At 41.6% G+C, this 17,004-nt stretch overlaps 1 protein-coding gene across 2 annotated transcripts in view; it reads left to right on the forward strand.

Moving 5' to 3' along the window:
* The window catches only part of med30 (mediator complex subunit 30), a 51,781-nt gene extending 36,801 nt beyond the window's left edge, over positions 1-14,980 (forward strand). The window contains exons 5-6 of one of the 2 annotated variants that reach the window (XM_080863759.1): positions 13,031-13,114; positions 13,960-14,980. In XM_080863759.1, coding sequence (XP_080719885.1) covers positions 13,031-13,114; positions 13,960-14,031 — 156 coding nt within the window. In that variant the 3' untranslated portion in view covers positions 14,032-14,980. Of the gene's footprint in view, positions 1-13,030 lie in introns of both variants that reach the window. The other variant, XM_080863758.1, reaches the window with a different exon arrangement.
* Positions 14,981-17,004: the final 2,024 nt, after the last annotated feature.

The raw sequence follows: 17,004 nt of genomic DNA on the forward strand, positions 1-17,004 counted from the left end.
GTAGGTAGATGGTTTTCCCTTCCTTTATGTCTTCCTACTTGCTGGTTTTCTGTGCTTTAAAATAAATATTTTTTGTTATCTTGGTAATTTTTTTTTAAAAACATTCTGGCAGTATTATGGTATATCATTATATTTCCTTTATATAGGTTTGCAGTGCTCTCGCTGGCCACTTCATTAGGTACACCTTGTTGGCACTGGGTTAGAAACACTTTTAGATTGACATGACAGACTTACAAAGTTGCTGTTCCACCACATCCCAAAGGTGCTTTATGGGACTGAGATCTGGTGCCTGTGGAGGCCATTCGAGTACGGTGAAGTCACTGTTGCGTTCAAGAAAGCTGTTTGGGATGACCTGAGCTTTGATACATTACCTGGTTGGGTAGAAGATGGGTACACTGTGGTCATAAAGGGATGGACATGAATGATGTTCTGTTAGTACTAAGGGATCTGAACAAAGCAGATATTGAGACTCATCAGACCAGGCAATAATTATCTAATCTTCTATTGTCTAATTTGGGTGGGCTTGTGTCAATTGTAGCCTCAGTTTACTCTAGATGGCTGGAGTGTCACACAGTGTGTCGTCTGCTGCTGGGTTAACATGTTGTACATTCAGAAATGCTTGTCTGCATACCTAGCTATATAGTCGGTCCCTAAAAGGATACCTGCTTTTGGCTTAGATTTAATGTCACTTTTGTTGAGGAATGTTTTTTGATCTAAGTCAAACACAAGGTTTGTTGGTTCTGAAGTGCTGCTTTGACACAAACTCCATTTGGACTGATTCTTCCAAACCACCTTAGTCTTGATTAAAACCTTTCTGTGTCTTTACCTCGCTTGGTTCATGGTGTGTGGAGGAGCTGCCTGAGCCCTGTCTGCAGTGAAAGCTCAGTACAGTGTTAGCACAACCAGATGGGAAGCACAAGTCTCTTTTTTTTAAACCAAGTGGAAAACCATATATTTGGAGTAAATTATGATTAGAATATCATCCAGTTCTGGTTAAACAAACAAACAAATAAAACAACCCCCAGAAAGTGATTTTGCATTATTTTTTCGAAGGAGTAAGAGCATGAATACCTGCTGCTCTCTCGCTGGACTGACAGTGTTTGAAGGTTTTAATTTATTTTATGATTTATAATGGCTGATGTCAGGCATGATGAAAAAGATCAAAGGATTTTGAGTGTGTGGATGGTAATAGTTGCAAATGATGATATAGAAGCGGTCATATGTCATGAAAAATCATTCATATGACTGTTTAAAAAAGGGTAAAAAGGTCTCCCATCTTCTCTTCTCTTCTCTTCTCTAATCCCTTCTCCTCACTCACAGACACTTACACTTGTAATTCCCAGCCAGATCCATTGGAGTAAAAGCTGTGATTTGAGTTGCCGGCGACAGGCCGGATTAGCAGAAGAATCCTGAGTGAAGGCAGGTTTTTGCTTCACTTGCTACATTCCTCTGTGTGTGTGTGTAGTATTATTTTTTTTTAATTGAAGTCTTTTCTTTCCAGCCCTTCATCAAAAAGCCCACAAGAGATTTTAATGTGCTCAAAGAAGTGTGGTGGTCGTGTTTTTAATTGCAGATGAAACACGGTAAATGGTTAAAAAGCAGGTGAATACTTCATCCTATTCACACAGTAATATAATTGTCAGATTAGCTCGATTTTTCTGTAATGTCTAAGGGATAAAAATAACCCCTCCCCAGTCAGCTTTAACACAGAAATAATGCAGCAGAATTAATTCATATAGAGATGGCAATTATCAAGCTCGATAACCCTGGAGACGCCCTGTTGTTTGATGGCCTACATTCGACAAATCCCGAGTGTTTACAGATTTAGGTTTTGTGCTGAGTTGTTGCGCCTGACTGTTGATGAATGCCGTATTGAAGGTGCGCAAAGCTATTCACTTTAATCGAAAGCAATCTCCAGTGGGCCTACACTGATGTGAATGTATGAATATATTTGTCACTAATGGATTTCAGGTCAGGGAATGTCCTTTGGTGGCCTGAGTCAGAATCTGTCTTGACATGACACACAGATATAGTCGTTAGAGCTTCTCTTGTGGCAAACTTTCAGTGGAACTGAATTTTAATGTAGTGATTTCGATGAAAAATTCATTTTTTTCCTCCCCTTTTACTTCTGTCTTTCACTTGTCTACCGGGGACAGCAGCTTTGATCTAGTTTGGACGAGTGGGGCGGATGGGGAGCGTGATGTAGGAAATCAGAGAAAGGCAGACAGGGATGGAAGAGACAGAGAAATATCCTTCATCCATTAAACAAACTGGTATATGGCTCGGTAACCAAGACCTCATGTGTCCACTCTCCATTTCGTGTCCTTTATTTGTACATCTCATCATTTTCAGACATATTCAGCCGACCTCTGAATAATCAATGGTCATTTTCTCCATGAGATCCAAACTGGTAGTTTTTTTTTAAGTTGATGGTGAATAAGATACCAGATACTGTCTGGATAAAAGCTACAGATACTGATGGATCTCATCAGTGTGTGGCTCAGAGCATGTATAGGATGGTTTTCTTTTCTTTACAGAGCAGCAGCGTACAGTGACACAGATACTGTAGCTGCTCGTCTTATCTGTGTCACTTTCATATCAAAGAACAACACGAGAATCTTATGAAGTGTCTGAAGTATAGAAGGGAACATGAGCGTATTATACAGTAGCCCTGGGAGGTCAAACGCATTGGAACTTAACGAAACGCCAGCAAATAGAAAAATGCGAAAACGCAATAAAACACAACATAAACAGAAATAACCCACAAAACAACATAAAGAGACAATAATATGACCTGTGTAATGATTTAACAGCTCAGCTAACACCTAATAGCAAACATCTATAGTATTATATATCCTCCACTCAGTCCTGTAAAGGTTAATATACTACATTATAGTAGGGGTGCAATGATACACAAAATTCACGGTTCGGTTCGGTTCGATACTTTGGTGTCACGGTTCGATATTTTTTCGATACAAAAAAATGTTCATGCCTTTTTAATTTGTCATTTATTAAAATTATAAATATATATTTTAACTCAAAAGTAAAGTTTTTAAATTTAACCCTAACCCTTGTGCGCGTTTTTTATTTTGACAGCGAATGCGCACCTGCGGACCACTTATGTGCACCCCTGGTTATTTAGCTCGTCATATTGCAGCCACAGAAATTCTTTTGTCCATGAAACCATAAAGCTGCACTTTCTTTTTGCCTTATAGTCTCATTTGTCATAACTTCTCCGTTTTGTGGTAAGCTTTTCTTTGGCTGTCACTTCTTCACCCCGACCTGTCTTATTTGGCTCAGCAGAACTAAAATATATATACTGCTACTTTTACACACGGACTCACATAAGCTCAGCGATTCTCTGCGCGATCAACCTCTCACATGTTTAAGCTTGCTGCGGGAGATTTCACTTGTCATGTTTGCATAGTAAGCTAACGATTAATAAGACGATGTCAGAGGAATTGGTGCACAAATTATCATCACTCACAGATCAGTGCTGTCATTGCAAAGTGAAAGCAAAAAAACAAGCGCAAATTCAAACGCGATTTCAATATGTCACATATTGACAGTGGCTCACCGATGCCAATGACATAATTACCCAGCTACATTTCTGAAAGAATGCAAAAGCATTGACATATATTTTTCCTACAATAGCCCGACGGGCAGGGCAGAGAGATTTTTGTAGCCCGACTGGAAAGATCGCTAGCTCCGGGACGTCGGGCTAGCGATTTTGCAAGCCCTGTATCTGATTGAGGAATCACTCATCTTTGGAAAAGAGAGTTTATTACAGAGAAATGTCTCTTTCCAAAATAAAAGCTATACTATCCGCTTCTTCTGGGCTATATTCTCAGCAGCATAAGGAGAATCACGTGCTAACAGCTGTCTAAATGACTCGGCTAAAGTTAGTAGCATGCTTGTTGTTTTTGTCTTTGCACTAGGATGATGTCGGCGTAAATGTGCAGTCATATTCGTTGTGTTCCCACTAGTGCTTTCAGGTTAATCTCGTTGAAATGACCTTAACGCCACAACACGGCAAATCTCCGTTAACGAGCTACCGCCGATCGCCCCGTGCATGGGGCTAGACAGCTAACACGTTAACGAGCTAACTGCGCTAACACACTAGTTCACACCAATGTAATTAAGCATTGCATGGCACATCCAACATACTGTTTTACTTTAGTCCATGACTCGCTTACCTTCAGGGTCATACGTCACATGAAAACCAAAATAATTCCAAACGCCAGATCTGAATGTTGCAAGGAGAGCTTAACTTCTGTCTCGCTAGCTTGCCCTGCGCTCTTCCTCCTGACTATGCTGTCTGTGTTGAGCGCTCAGTGGATCTGCGCTCGACAGTGCAGCCTAGGCGGAGTAGTCGAACGCAGATTCACTGAGCGCTCAACACAGACAGCATCGTCGGAAGGAAAGTTGATAAAATAAATTACAAATGTTGTATTGTTCGATACATATGCGTACCGAACCGAAAGCACTGTATCGAACGGTTCAATATCGATACGAATATCGTTGCACCCCTACATTATAGATATATCACTCCTGCACACACAAAGTCGTACTCTTTAATATTATATATAATACAATATTGCTTTTGTTCTTTCTTTTGGTTTTATTACTCATTTGTTCTGCTGCATGTTCTGTCTTCTTCAAAATAACGTGTTTTTTTTAAAAGTAAGATTAAAAAAAAAGGTCACGCTGCTCTTTGGCTCTGGTTTCTCCGTCTTCATAAGCATGTTTTTTTCCTCTTCTTTTTTTAAATAGAAATTTGCTATTACTGTGTATAAATCAGAGGTAAAGTACAACACAGACAGGTACTCTGACATGTCTTTCATACTTAGTGGAGGTTACAGGGATGGGAATTGGATTTCTCCCACTGCTGCCAAAATGTTTAATCTCTTTAGATGATGTGTTCCCAAAACTGTGTCCGATAAACAGCTCTGTGAGTCCATGTGACTTGTTTACAAGGCTCATTCTGCGTGCAACTTGCCTGTGCTTTGAAAAACACATCTCAACCCGGCCTGTCCTCTGCCCAGATGTTCTGCAAGTGCACCTGAGAGCGTCCTGCAGTTGGACATTAGCATGACCTTCTCTTCCTACTCTCAGATTCCACACACACACACACACACACACACACACACACACACACACACACACACACACACACACACACACACACACACACACACTAACAAATTCACTCAGTTGGGTACCCATACTAGCGATGCACTGACCTGACTTTATTCTCTCTATAAAAATCATATTTATTTGACCTTTGCTGAGTATTGATTCACTCTTTTTCCAAATCTAAAACCTGTCAACCTCTGCCATATTCCCCTTTATATGCAGTAAGATGAGGCGGTTGTTACATGGCTTTGGCTGCAGTGTTATTATGTTCAAATACAGAACCTGCAAACAGCACCGAGCTTCTGTGATAAACGGTGATCGCGGCTGCAGTGGCTTTCTGTCCGCACAGCAGATAAAGTAAAAGCCTTTTTTTTTTAACGTAACAGCGTGACTTGCGTTCTCCTTTTGAATCATTGATTTCTGCAAACCACAGATGTCTTGATTCTGATTTTTAACGTCCAAAGTAAAAACTGTGGATAAATCACCTGCACGACAGAGACTGATGCACACAAACACACCCTTATCCTCCCACCCTTTCCATGTACACACACACACACACACACATCACAACCTAAACACTTGTTCTGGACCATTATTTTCACTCCCCTCATCTCGCTGCTTCTCTTCTGGGCGTGCCAATCACAGTTTCTATCTCAGGTCGCTGTTCTTTTATGTTTCTTTCTTTTCCAAATATTTATTTATAAGTGACTTATGTATGTATGTATGTATATATATGTATATATTGTACTATTCTTAGTTAGCGTATTGTCTGTCTTGTCTTAATGTTGGTTTAAAATGGAGCACTGTAACAAAAAATAATTTCCCCCAGGGATCAATAAAGTATTCTGATTCTGATTCTGATTCTGATTTTAAGCTCTACCGCAGACTACTACCAGCGTTTCCAGGTTATACGAAGCAGGTAGGAAGTCTCCCAGTCTGCAGGAGGCCCTCGGAGACAGGACTCAGACAGACATGAGTTGTTGACTGGCCACCCTGCAGTGGGCGATGGCCTGTCAGTGCTCTTGCTGTGGATTGAAAGGACATCAGAACATTATTGTGGGTCCGAACATAGAGAAACGAGGGAGCGTATTTGCTGGATTCCTGAAGTGTGTGCAAAACGCCTGGTAATTCAGACAAAGAGGAGACAGTTCAGAGTTCTTTGTTCTCTATTGTAAACCCTTTCTCCAAATATTGCATTATAGGTGTGAAGGATTAGAATTCCGCTAATTATGAGGTTATGAATGGAATTATATCTCCCTGAGGTTGCCGAATCATTACTGTGATAATAGCAGTCTTGTTATTCATATATCAAGATATGCCAGCGAGCCTTTTATAATAAATGTGCTGTGAAGGCTTTGCTGCCTCTATAGTCTTATTTCCACTGTGAAAAATGTATAATTTTATTGCCTGCTTTCAAAAAAAGCATAGGGCACAATTTTGTGGAAGAGTCTGTATTCAAAAGTGAAGACAAAAAATGCATCTTTGAAGCCATATGTGGCTGTTTTATTCTTAAAAAGCAAGATGAAAAACATATTTCTGAGTGCAGCTCCTTTTTTTGAAGCTTCATGGAGCAAAAAGTGTTTCACTTTTTTTTTAAAAAAAAGGGGAGCTCATTAATACGTAAATGACCGAGTTATTTCAAGACTTGCTTGTCAGATTAATGAGGCATATCCCTTTTAATACACACTCACTGCCATCTTCTCACACACACACACACACACTTAAGACTCAAAGTGTAAGTTGGAGAGATAGAAGGTAGGATGGAGTAAGAGAGCTTGAGATGCTTTTAGAGCCCCCCAGAGAGAGGGGAAGAGTGAGGGGGAGAAAGACTGGAAGGCTTCCAAATGTTCCACTGTGGAATATCTTCAAGGACAATCAGCTAAACAGTTGATATTAAAAGAGCTGTGTGAAATCGATTGCTCAAGGTGTTATCTGCGCTGCAAAAATGGCTGGTAATTAGTCATGGCTAAAGGAGTGTTAGCGAGAGAGTGAGATGGATTTAATCTTAATAGATTTCACTGCACTGCAGATACAGTAGCTCCTGAGTGAAGGAGCTCTCCTCTTCCTCTCCCCCTCACTCACTCTGGATATCTATCAGAGGAGAAGCGGCTGAGCGAGTCGCTGTGATGTACTGCTGCTGCTTGATTTGCCCAAACCTCCAAATGGCAGAGTTATTTTTTCAAAAGGCACATTTGGCAGCTGTACTCACTTTTATTCTTCTGGCTCTCCAGCAACAGCAGCTCAGGAGCTATTATTTGTTTATGTATAAAGCTTGGGCAATGAGGCACTTCAGTCCATGGCAGCTGTTGACTTAGAGATCTTGGTGCGGCATTTAGAGGCAATCAGCGAACAAAACCCTGAGTGACTAACTGGGAGATTGTGTTGTTTGCTGCTCTGTGATGTACCGGTACCCTCCCGAAACAGGCCAGATGCGTGTGTTAGTTTAGCGATTAGTGGGGCGAGGATTGATGAAGTGAGCTGAAGCAGGGAGTGTTTGGGAGAGATGTCAGCAGGCAGGTGAGGAAACTTTGTTTATTGTGTGCGAGAGAAATACCTGGAGTTAAATGAGGCTTTGAAGCTTTTATTAAGCCTCCTGCCATACACATTTCAGAAAGAGGAAAACAAAACACATTTCATATGTTCTGTCCATCCACAACGCTCTGCAGCTAATTTCCTCAAGGGACCTCAACTGGGGTCTAATTCCAACATTTACCAGTAGCAGTTCAGAAAAAGATAAAGAGATAAAAATTAATATTAAGATGAATTTAGTTCGTTGGGATGGCCCTCCGCAAGAGTCCCAGTTTCCCTTGTAGCCCCTTGGGAATATTATTAATATTTGTCCACCCCTGATGGTCCAACCCTGTGTTCATTTTCCAGTCTGGCCTCTGACAGGAAACTAATCTGAAGAAAAGCAGAAAGTCAAAAATGAAATGGCATTACTGCTGGAAGCTTTAACATGGGAGTCTGTGAGGACTGGAGCCAGCCGTTACAGAGACTGCACTTTTTGGCTTCATTTTTCAGCCTCACAGCTTTGTTGAAACCTTTTGAGTATTTGAGTTCTAGATCAAGCCAGTGAGATAAATGATTTAAATGGCTAAATTACCTCCTCAACATGTCTTGAAGTTCTCTAGAGGCCTGGTAATGAACTAATCATTTGATTCAGGTGTGTTTGACCCAGGGTGAGATCTAAAACCTGCAGGACTCCGGCCCTTGAGGCCTGGAGTTGGACACCCCTGTCCTAAACATAAGTTGGTTTGTGAATTCGCTTCCGTTACATGGTTGTTGAATTATTTGTTGATTTCATCTTGACCACAGTCTTAGTTTCACTCAATGAAAGTGACATTTTGTGAGTTTTGATTTTTTCTTAGGTTTTCTGCCAGTATATTTTCAGCCCGGTAGCTCACTCGGCTTAAACCGACGCCCTGCTGGGTCTAAGCCAGGGGTAGGCAACTCCAGGCCTCGAGTGCCGGTGTCCTGGAGGTTTTAGATCACACCCTGGGTTAACACACCTGAATCAAATGATTAGTTCATTACCAGGCCTCTGGAGAACTTCAAGAAATGCTGAGGAGTCATTTAGCCCTTTAAATCAGCTGTGATGTATCATGGACACATCTAAAACCTCCAGGACACCGGCACTCGAGGCCTGGCGTTGCCTACCCCTGGTCTAAGCAATGGGCAGTTTGTATTTTGAATATGTTTTTTGACATCAGCTACTAACCTTACATTTCCTAATGTATTTTATTCAATTCTTCACTTAATGCGGTTGATTATGAATTGTTCAGCTGACAGTTATAATCACCACTTGAGCAGCTGTACATCTAAAGTCTGAATTAGAGAGAGCAGCACCTACACAGCTCTTCTGTTTCCACAGACTACACCGTATAGTGTGGAGTTGTAGTGACTTAACAGCTTTTCAGGTGAAAAACAAGCTTCTTATTCTGCGCAGCTCAGGAAACAGGCAGTTGCATTTAGTGCTGATTTTTCTCCACAATCCAGGACGAATTCTCACAATCAGATGTTGATTACCTACACCACTCAGCTTCACAAAGGAACTGATGCTAATTAGTAAATGTGAGCATGTTAATACAGTAAAGTTTTGTTTTTTTTTTTGTTTTTTTTTTTTTTTTTCTTTATGAACTGTGTTCATTTATAATACAGTGTCAAGCTGAGACAATATTATGCACAATGCATCGCGCCAGGCTGGACAAATATCCTGAAATATTGTTAATATGTATCAACACCTGTTGCAGACAAGCGCACACACAAGCAAAGAGAGTCACAAATACAGGTTTAATCACAACAACGGGGGATAATAAGGTCACAAGATGACATTTCAAACTGATGCATGACACAAGTCATCCTAACGACTGTATAACGAGCTCGATGTTGTTTAAAAGCCTGATAAATAAACGGTTTATTTATTTGTATGTCGACTGTGGCAAAGAGGTTGCTCTCATCTGAGGCAGAACTAAGCAGCCAGCCAACAGCTGTTTGTTATAGGTCAGATATTCACAAATAACTAGGCATGCGTATGGAAAATCTGTGTGCAAGTGAACAACATAGCATTGAGGCAAACCAATTACAGCACGTTTTCAGCTGAAGTTTGGATGGAAAAAGTGAAGGTGAAAACTGCATATGTCTCTGTGTCAACTAAAGAGGCTAATAAATACAAGCATGTAAAAAAAAAGAGAAGAAGCTTGGACTGAAAGTGTGAGAATATTTCCACTCCATCAAAGTCTGTACTGCAGATAGTTACCCCTTGAAAATAGCTGTCCAAACATGTATAATGTAATTAAAAGTATTTATAAAAACAACTTTGCGGTTATTTGTTGTCATTTAATCATCACAGAGTTATGTTGGCTCATACGCCACAGAACCAGACAACCCTGCCCTTTTTTTTTTTTTTTTTTTTTTTTTTTTGGCCTGTCCCGTTTGGCTCTTTTGCCATCAGAATTGTTGTCTAAAGGCAAAGAAAGATGCCCAACGGATTTACTTTACCAAACTGACCATCCCAGCCTTGCCGTAATGGTCCATTTGATTCACCTTTTATTGTTTATTTTATTTTCACTTACTGAATACGGGACAGACTTGACTGGGGGAAAGAAGGGGAGAAAGAAAGAGGGAAAGAGAAACAGCTGAGAAGAGGGACAGGGGAGAAGGGCAAAAGACAAAAACCAACAGAACGGGCAGAGAAAAAAAAATGCATATATCAATCACCTGGATCACCTGCTGAGAAAGAAAAAAGAAAGCAAGCAGAAGAGAACAAGAGTAATAGAATAAACAACATCACAATGATATATGGGAATATGACAGTAAATACTAAATGTTAAACATTATTGTGCAGCACATAAGATCAACAGAACACAGTGTGCTTTGAGGTAGGAGCCAAAAAGGGTGTAGTTTGTGGGTGTGATCACCCGTGTGTACACCTGTGAGCATGGACGCGTTTGTTTTTTGTTTTTTTAAAAGGTTCCTTCATGTAATAATCTGCTAGAGGGTGTGGGGGGGCCACAGCCCCGTCCTCCAGGGCGTGAAGCAGGTGTGGAGGAGATCAAAACTCCAGACATCCAGAGGCCCCCAGAACACAAGAGACCAAGGAAGACCAACAGAGGGGCAGCTGCGCCACTGTCCCGGAAAGAGCTGAGGAGAGTCCCAGATGAGGGCTCACTCAGCAGCCGCGGAGCAGAAGCCAGGGGGAGTTGCAGTGACGCGCCCGTGAGCTCCGCCGGCAGCCAGCTGCGCCTGAGTGACCGAGCCCCAGGCCGAGAGGCCGGGGGCACCCCACCTCCGAAGTGGCCCGAGCGAGCCCCAGGCTCCAGGCCCCGATAAGCGGCCGCCAAGGAGTGAGCCGGTGTGTACCTGGACGCCCATCCCCGGACACAAAGAACCACCAACGCACCGATGTCTGAGGGGGTCCGCCACTGGCAGGGGAAGTGGTGGTAGGGGGAGATAGGCCTCCAAACCTTGGAGGGCCTGAGATGTCCCCAGAGAGGTGGCGCCTGACACCCAACCTGACATATAGACACAGACATACAGGCACACACAGATACAAACATCCATTCCCACCCTCATGCTCTCATATGCACTTACTCCACACTCAACCAACGTGGAGACAGACATAAAGAGACGTTGTACACACGATCACACTCCCCAAGCGTACTCTACAAACCGGGTCTAGGTGCCCCCGCCCCTGGAGGGGGGAACTGCACCCAGACCCAGGTGGTGTTTCCCTTTTCCCTGCGGTGGGGGGAGGCAGACCGCCCCGACTCCGCAGCAGCAGGAAGGCTCCACACTCCAGACCGCAGTCGGACGGCCAACTCCTCCTCCTAGTCCTAGCCCCCCTGCTCCAGCAGGTCGCAGAGAACGGGGGTGAGAGAAGACTCCGAACCTCCCTCCACCCGCTCATTGTAATGTTGATGCATGTGTGTTCTAAGGTGCATTTAAAACCCAGGAGGGCTTGGAGCTACCTGCCAGAGAGCAGCAGGTAAGCGCATGGTCCCTCCTGCTAGCCCTCAATGTCTACGTGTATTTAAAATTGAGAGGTGGGCAACGATGCCAGGGGTGGGGTGTACACCCTGATGGTACTTTGGACTCCGTGTATCGTGCCCACCCCCAAGATCCTATATGTATGTGTAATGAGAGTGTGAGTAATGTGAATGTCTAAGTTGTGGGATAAAATTAATACAGTAAAGTAAGATGTTGAACAAGGTAAACGTGATGCCTGCTAGATATTGGCACTGTTTTTCTTAGCAATAAGATTAAAACCACCAAAATGTTTAAGTACAGCAAGGATCATTTTTAACCAAAAGGTGGGGGCTCCGTAGTTTATGACAGACTGGGATTAAATGGTTCATTGTTGGAGACAATCTTCAGCTGCAGAGAAATGCACATTTTTTATTTTGCCGATCATTTATAGCAGCAGGATGGTGGATGAACGATTGACTCGAATTAACCCTCTAGGGTTTCACCACACACAAACAACCAGAAAAGCACTCAGCTGTACTTTTGTTTGTCAGAGGCCAAGTTTGAAGAAACAAAACACTTTATTTCATTGAAAAATGAATAAAATATTGGAAATTCACTTTCTACCATTTAAATTATTGATAATGTTATTTTGAGTTTACCGAAGCATGGCGTGCTTAAAAAAATTATATCCGCAACCTGCTTGTGTCTTACGGTGCAGATTTTTGGAGGAACCAGTTAAATACAAACTAAGCCCCTCGAGGGTTAAAGCGGGTTGTTTATCTTAATTAAGGAACAAGCTGCACATTGCCACCATGTGACTCATTTTGTAGGAACAATTGAGCCCTGTAGAACGGAGGAATAAGTGACGTAATCCTGCGCCTTTTACCGTGACGTTTTTCTAAACCACTCCCAAATCTGGCAGTGATTTTTGACACCAGCCCAAGTATCAGCAGTGTCCCCACTAAAAGCCTTTCCCAGTCAAAAGTTGTGTGTGTGCGTATTTTAACATTTTATTTGCCTTCAGAATAACTGACTAATACTAATTTTGAAAATATTTGTCGAGCCAGACTTTGTGGTTAGAACCTGCTTGTTTTCTAATGGGAGCGGCAAAGTGGCAGCGTCATTAGGAGCGAGATCACATCTGGAATTTATTTTTCTTCAGTAGCGTTTGTTAAGTAATTTATGTTACAAGGATTTACAGTGTTATAGTAAATGGTATGAATCAGCGTTTGTGTTGTTGTGGGTAGTAGCTGCAAACAAATCTGTAATTATTTGTGTGTGTATATAATTGCTTTGTTGGTTTTACACTGTTTAAGCAGGCCCTTTTTTTTTTTTTTCAGTAACCAAACTGCTCTCACATTTGTAGTTTTTATTGCTTTTGTATCTAAAACATGCTTTTTCCCATCTCTTTTCTATGTTTTTCCTACAGAAGCTGAAGCAGAAGAACCAGCACCTGAAACAGATCATGGACCAACTCCGCAACCTCATCTGGGAGATCAACTCCATGCTGGCTGTCAGGAGCTGAGCCACACACACAAACACATGTGTACAAGGTGCAATCAGAAAGTTTAGAGACGGTATCTATAAAATCTTTAAAAGTAAAGTAGTCTTTACGACAGGCTGCATCTCATCCACAGCTTCCAAATAACAGCTGTTGCTTAATATGAAGCTCATTTTGTGAGCAAGGATGATCTAAGCAAACAGCTTGTAGGGACTTACTTGTTCAGCAACAACACGAGGCATAGGGTGGGTAGTGGGTGTGTCAGTGTGGCCAAAGAACCTGTGCAATGTCACCACGAACCACCGAGCTGCCGTCGTGCCAAAGTTTGTGTTGGTTGAATCTTCTCCCTCAGGACGTTGCTGCAGACCTCATTGACAGTTTGACACTGTGGATGAATTCACAGTGCACACACTGAATGTTGAAGAAAACAATGCAAAGCATGCTCTTTGTTCTGCACTTCATGCTTTGGCACTTTAGGTTCTTCTCCTGCAAAAACAACCTGTTTAGTTGTTAAGGCAAAGCAAAACAGCCAACTAAAATCGATGATCTGCGAGACAGATTTTGGCTCATTCTGGAGTCTGTTGATAGATCTGCTTGCAGACTCTGAGACACTGTGCCTGTTTCACAGCATAAATGTGCACCTGCACGTGGATACAAAAATATCAATGACCCCTGACTCACAAAAGTTAATTTAATCACCCGTTCACATTCACATAATCAATGTCTCAGTCGATTCTTTCTCAACAGGCACAAGCTCAGATTTTTTTTGATTGCACCTTGTATGTAGGACATCCACAGGTACACATGGACTACAGATAATGGATTGGTGATGGGTTCTTAAACTGGATCTATGACAGGTTACCACAGACTGGCTGAAGCAGTGCTTCACAGAAGGAATTGGTACTCTAGCAATATCAAAAGGCTTCTAAAAGAAGACATTAAAGAACAGAGGATACACGAGAGGAGACAAATGAGGCCAAGACATCCCATGGAGGAGCCAGGGGATGGAGGGCACCGGTGTCATCAGCATGGCAGAAAATATTCTGTCTACCTCGACATTCAACATTACAATCAGCATTTTTTTCCTTCTCAGTTAATCTGAAGAGTTAATGTTTTATCTGTCTGTAGCTGCTAGCTCAATAGAGGGTTTATGCCTGTAGAGAAATTGATATATTCTATTTAATCCTTATATTCTGTTACATGCCTATGTTACAAATGTATATTGTACTTGAGAACTTCAATAAGAAAAAACACTGTGGCAAAATCACGAGACTTATTGTGAATATGTTGATCTTTTTAAAGTGGATGTTAGCTTGTATTTTAATCCAACCGATTATCTGGTTCCAATTTTCATTTTCTTGTAAGTAATGGGGACAACACATGTTCAAGAACATTAGTATGCCAAGTGTACAAACAAGATTTTAGTAAAACAGCTTATTTACATCCGTAATCCTATAACAACTGAACTAAATCTTCCTGTGATTTTATTTTTTGAATCACTCTTTTTTTTTGGTTTATTTAATCTGTATTTTCATTAAGCATTTCCCACAGTGTTGCTGTTTTAACACTGAGGGAAGCACAACTGAAGGGTACTAATGGACCCTCCTCATACTCTCTGATGGTAAATTCATTTGTGTTCTTCTGCTGGACCTCAGTACAGCATTTGATACCAGTTTGTGGATGTAAATGAGGAATCTTTCTCACACAGCGAGTCATGGAGTTCCTCAGGGTTCTGTGCCGGGACCTTTAATTTTTATATTGTACACACTTCTCTTAAGTGGTAGTATTACAAAACACAACATCCATTTTCATGGCTAATCAGATGAATCCCAGCTTTATTTATCCATGCAGTCACTCAAATCAGTTGGTTAAACTAAAGGCATTTCTTAAAGGCCTGGGTGAGCTCTAATTTCGTGCATTGTTGAAGTCAGCCCCAGCTGCCATGGAGTAAGAAGCAGGATACACTGCCTGTAGGGCTGTCACAGAGAGACAGACAGCCATTCACACCTGTAGGTAATTTAGAACCACCAGTTAACCTAATCCTACAAACTGCATGTCTTTGAACTGGGTGAGGAAGCCAGAGCACAGACAACTTGACGTAGGAAGGCCCCGGCCAGATGGTGGATTTGAACCCAGTACCTTCTTACTGTGAGGCAACAGCGCTAACCACCTTTACAGTTCAGACAAGAGTGAGGTCATTATATTTGGCCCTAAAACCTTAGAAATATGGTGTATGTAATAAGATGCTTGCTATGGATAGCATTACCTTTGCCTCCAGTAATCAGGAGATGTCATTCAATACATATATAACAAGTATGTAAGACTGCTTTCTTTCATCTGCACTGTTTTGCCCAGTTTCACTGGCTCCCTGTTAAATCCAGGATTGAATTTAGAATCCTTCTTATCATATACAAAGTCTTAAATAATCAAACCCTGTTGAATCTCAAAGATCTCTTAGTATGATGAGATCTTCCAGGAGACCACTCTCAGCTCTTAGGTCACCAGTTCATCAAAGGTTTAACACAGAAAAAGGAATTATTCACACCTACAGCTGATTAAGATTCACCAGTTAACCTAACATACATGTGAGGAAACTAAAGGGAATCACGCAGAAACAGGAAGAACATCTAAGCACATAGAAATGACCCGGTCGACCAGTGGAATCAAACTTGGGACCTTCTTGCTGTGAGGCGGCAGTGCTAACCGCTCCATCCTTTGCCTGTCATTAGGAGGAATGCAGATCCAAAGGCACTTAGGCATTTGCTTCACTTATCAGACCCGGAGGCTACATCACTTCTTTTTATATGCAGTCTGGTCCAATCACTGGACCGCAGCGTGCTTTTACTGTGCGTGAGTGTGTCTTTATTGAAGACAGAATTTCTCCTCTTCATAAAAGTCCAGTTGATATTTCAAATCATCTGGTGTATTATTACAGGTGAGGCCAATTATAGCTCATCTACCCACTGTTGGAAAAATGTCACTCAATATAACTACATCTTAGGTAAAGGTCAGCTGTCAGTAACTCTAAACCAGAGGTCTCAAACAAAAGGCCCAGGGACCAGAATCAGCCCGTATAAGAGTCCAATCCGGCCCTCTGCACGTGCGCACATCTTTGGAAAATGCGAACAAGGGCATACATTTTAGTGTTTTAACTCAATTACAGTATTTCTTACAGTGCTGATAGATTTTTTTTCCCATTCTGGTAATAGAGCAGCATTTTTGTGAAGTTGAAATTGCACTTCTTTTTCTTTTCTTACAATATCTCAGTGTAATTTGATTTCGTTAAACTTCTTTACGCTGACTGAAAGGGGAGTTTCACTGTTCCGGCCCACTTAAGATCACAGTGAGCTGTATGTAAAACAAGTTTAACATCACCACTCTTAAAAAAATCATGCAGCTCGTTTTTCGTTAATTCGCTCCAAAGAGTTTGGAAATAACAAAAATATCCGCAAAGCTGCACCAGGAAAATAACAAAAACACCGGTTGTGATTGGAATCGAATCAAAGCTGCATTCACCCTGCTGAATCTCCCACAAAGTCCATAAAATAATTCCTCATTTTAATAAGCTTTAAGTCATTAATGACATGTGCTTCAAACGCACGTTTCAGCCTGAACACCATCTGCTTGTGACTCCAAACATGTTTGCACATGTCTCAATCTCTCATAAATATTAGAGAAGATAAGAGCCATTTCATATAATGTGGGTTTTTCTTCTTAGAAGCTTAAAGCACGTCACTCTTAAAAACCTTCGGCCAATTAGAAGTGATTTCTTACTGTGAGATGCTTGATAAATAAAGGCCCTGCTCTGATAAGAGGAGCGCCAGATCAACTCGTCAGAGCTTTTTGGTCTCTGTTGGTGTCCTGTGATTCCAGCCTCAGTTTAAAAAAGCCTCATTTATAGA

The sequence above is a fragment of the Rhamphochromis sp. 'chilingali' genome (genome assembly GCF_963969265.1).
Source record: "Rhamphochromis sp. 'chilingali' genome assembly, chromosome: 17".
Lineage (NCBI taxonomy): Eukaryota > Metazoa > Chordata > Actinopteri > Cichliformes > Cichlidae > Rhamphochromis > Rhamphochromis sp. 'chilingali'.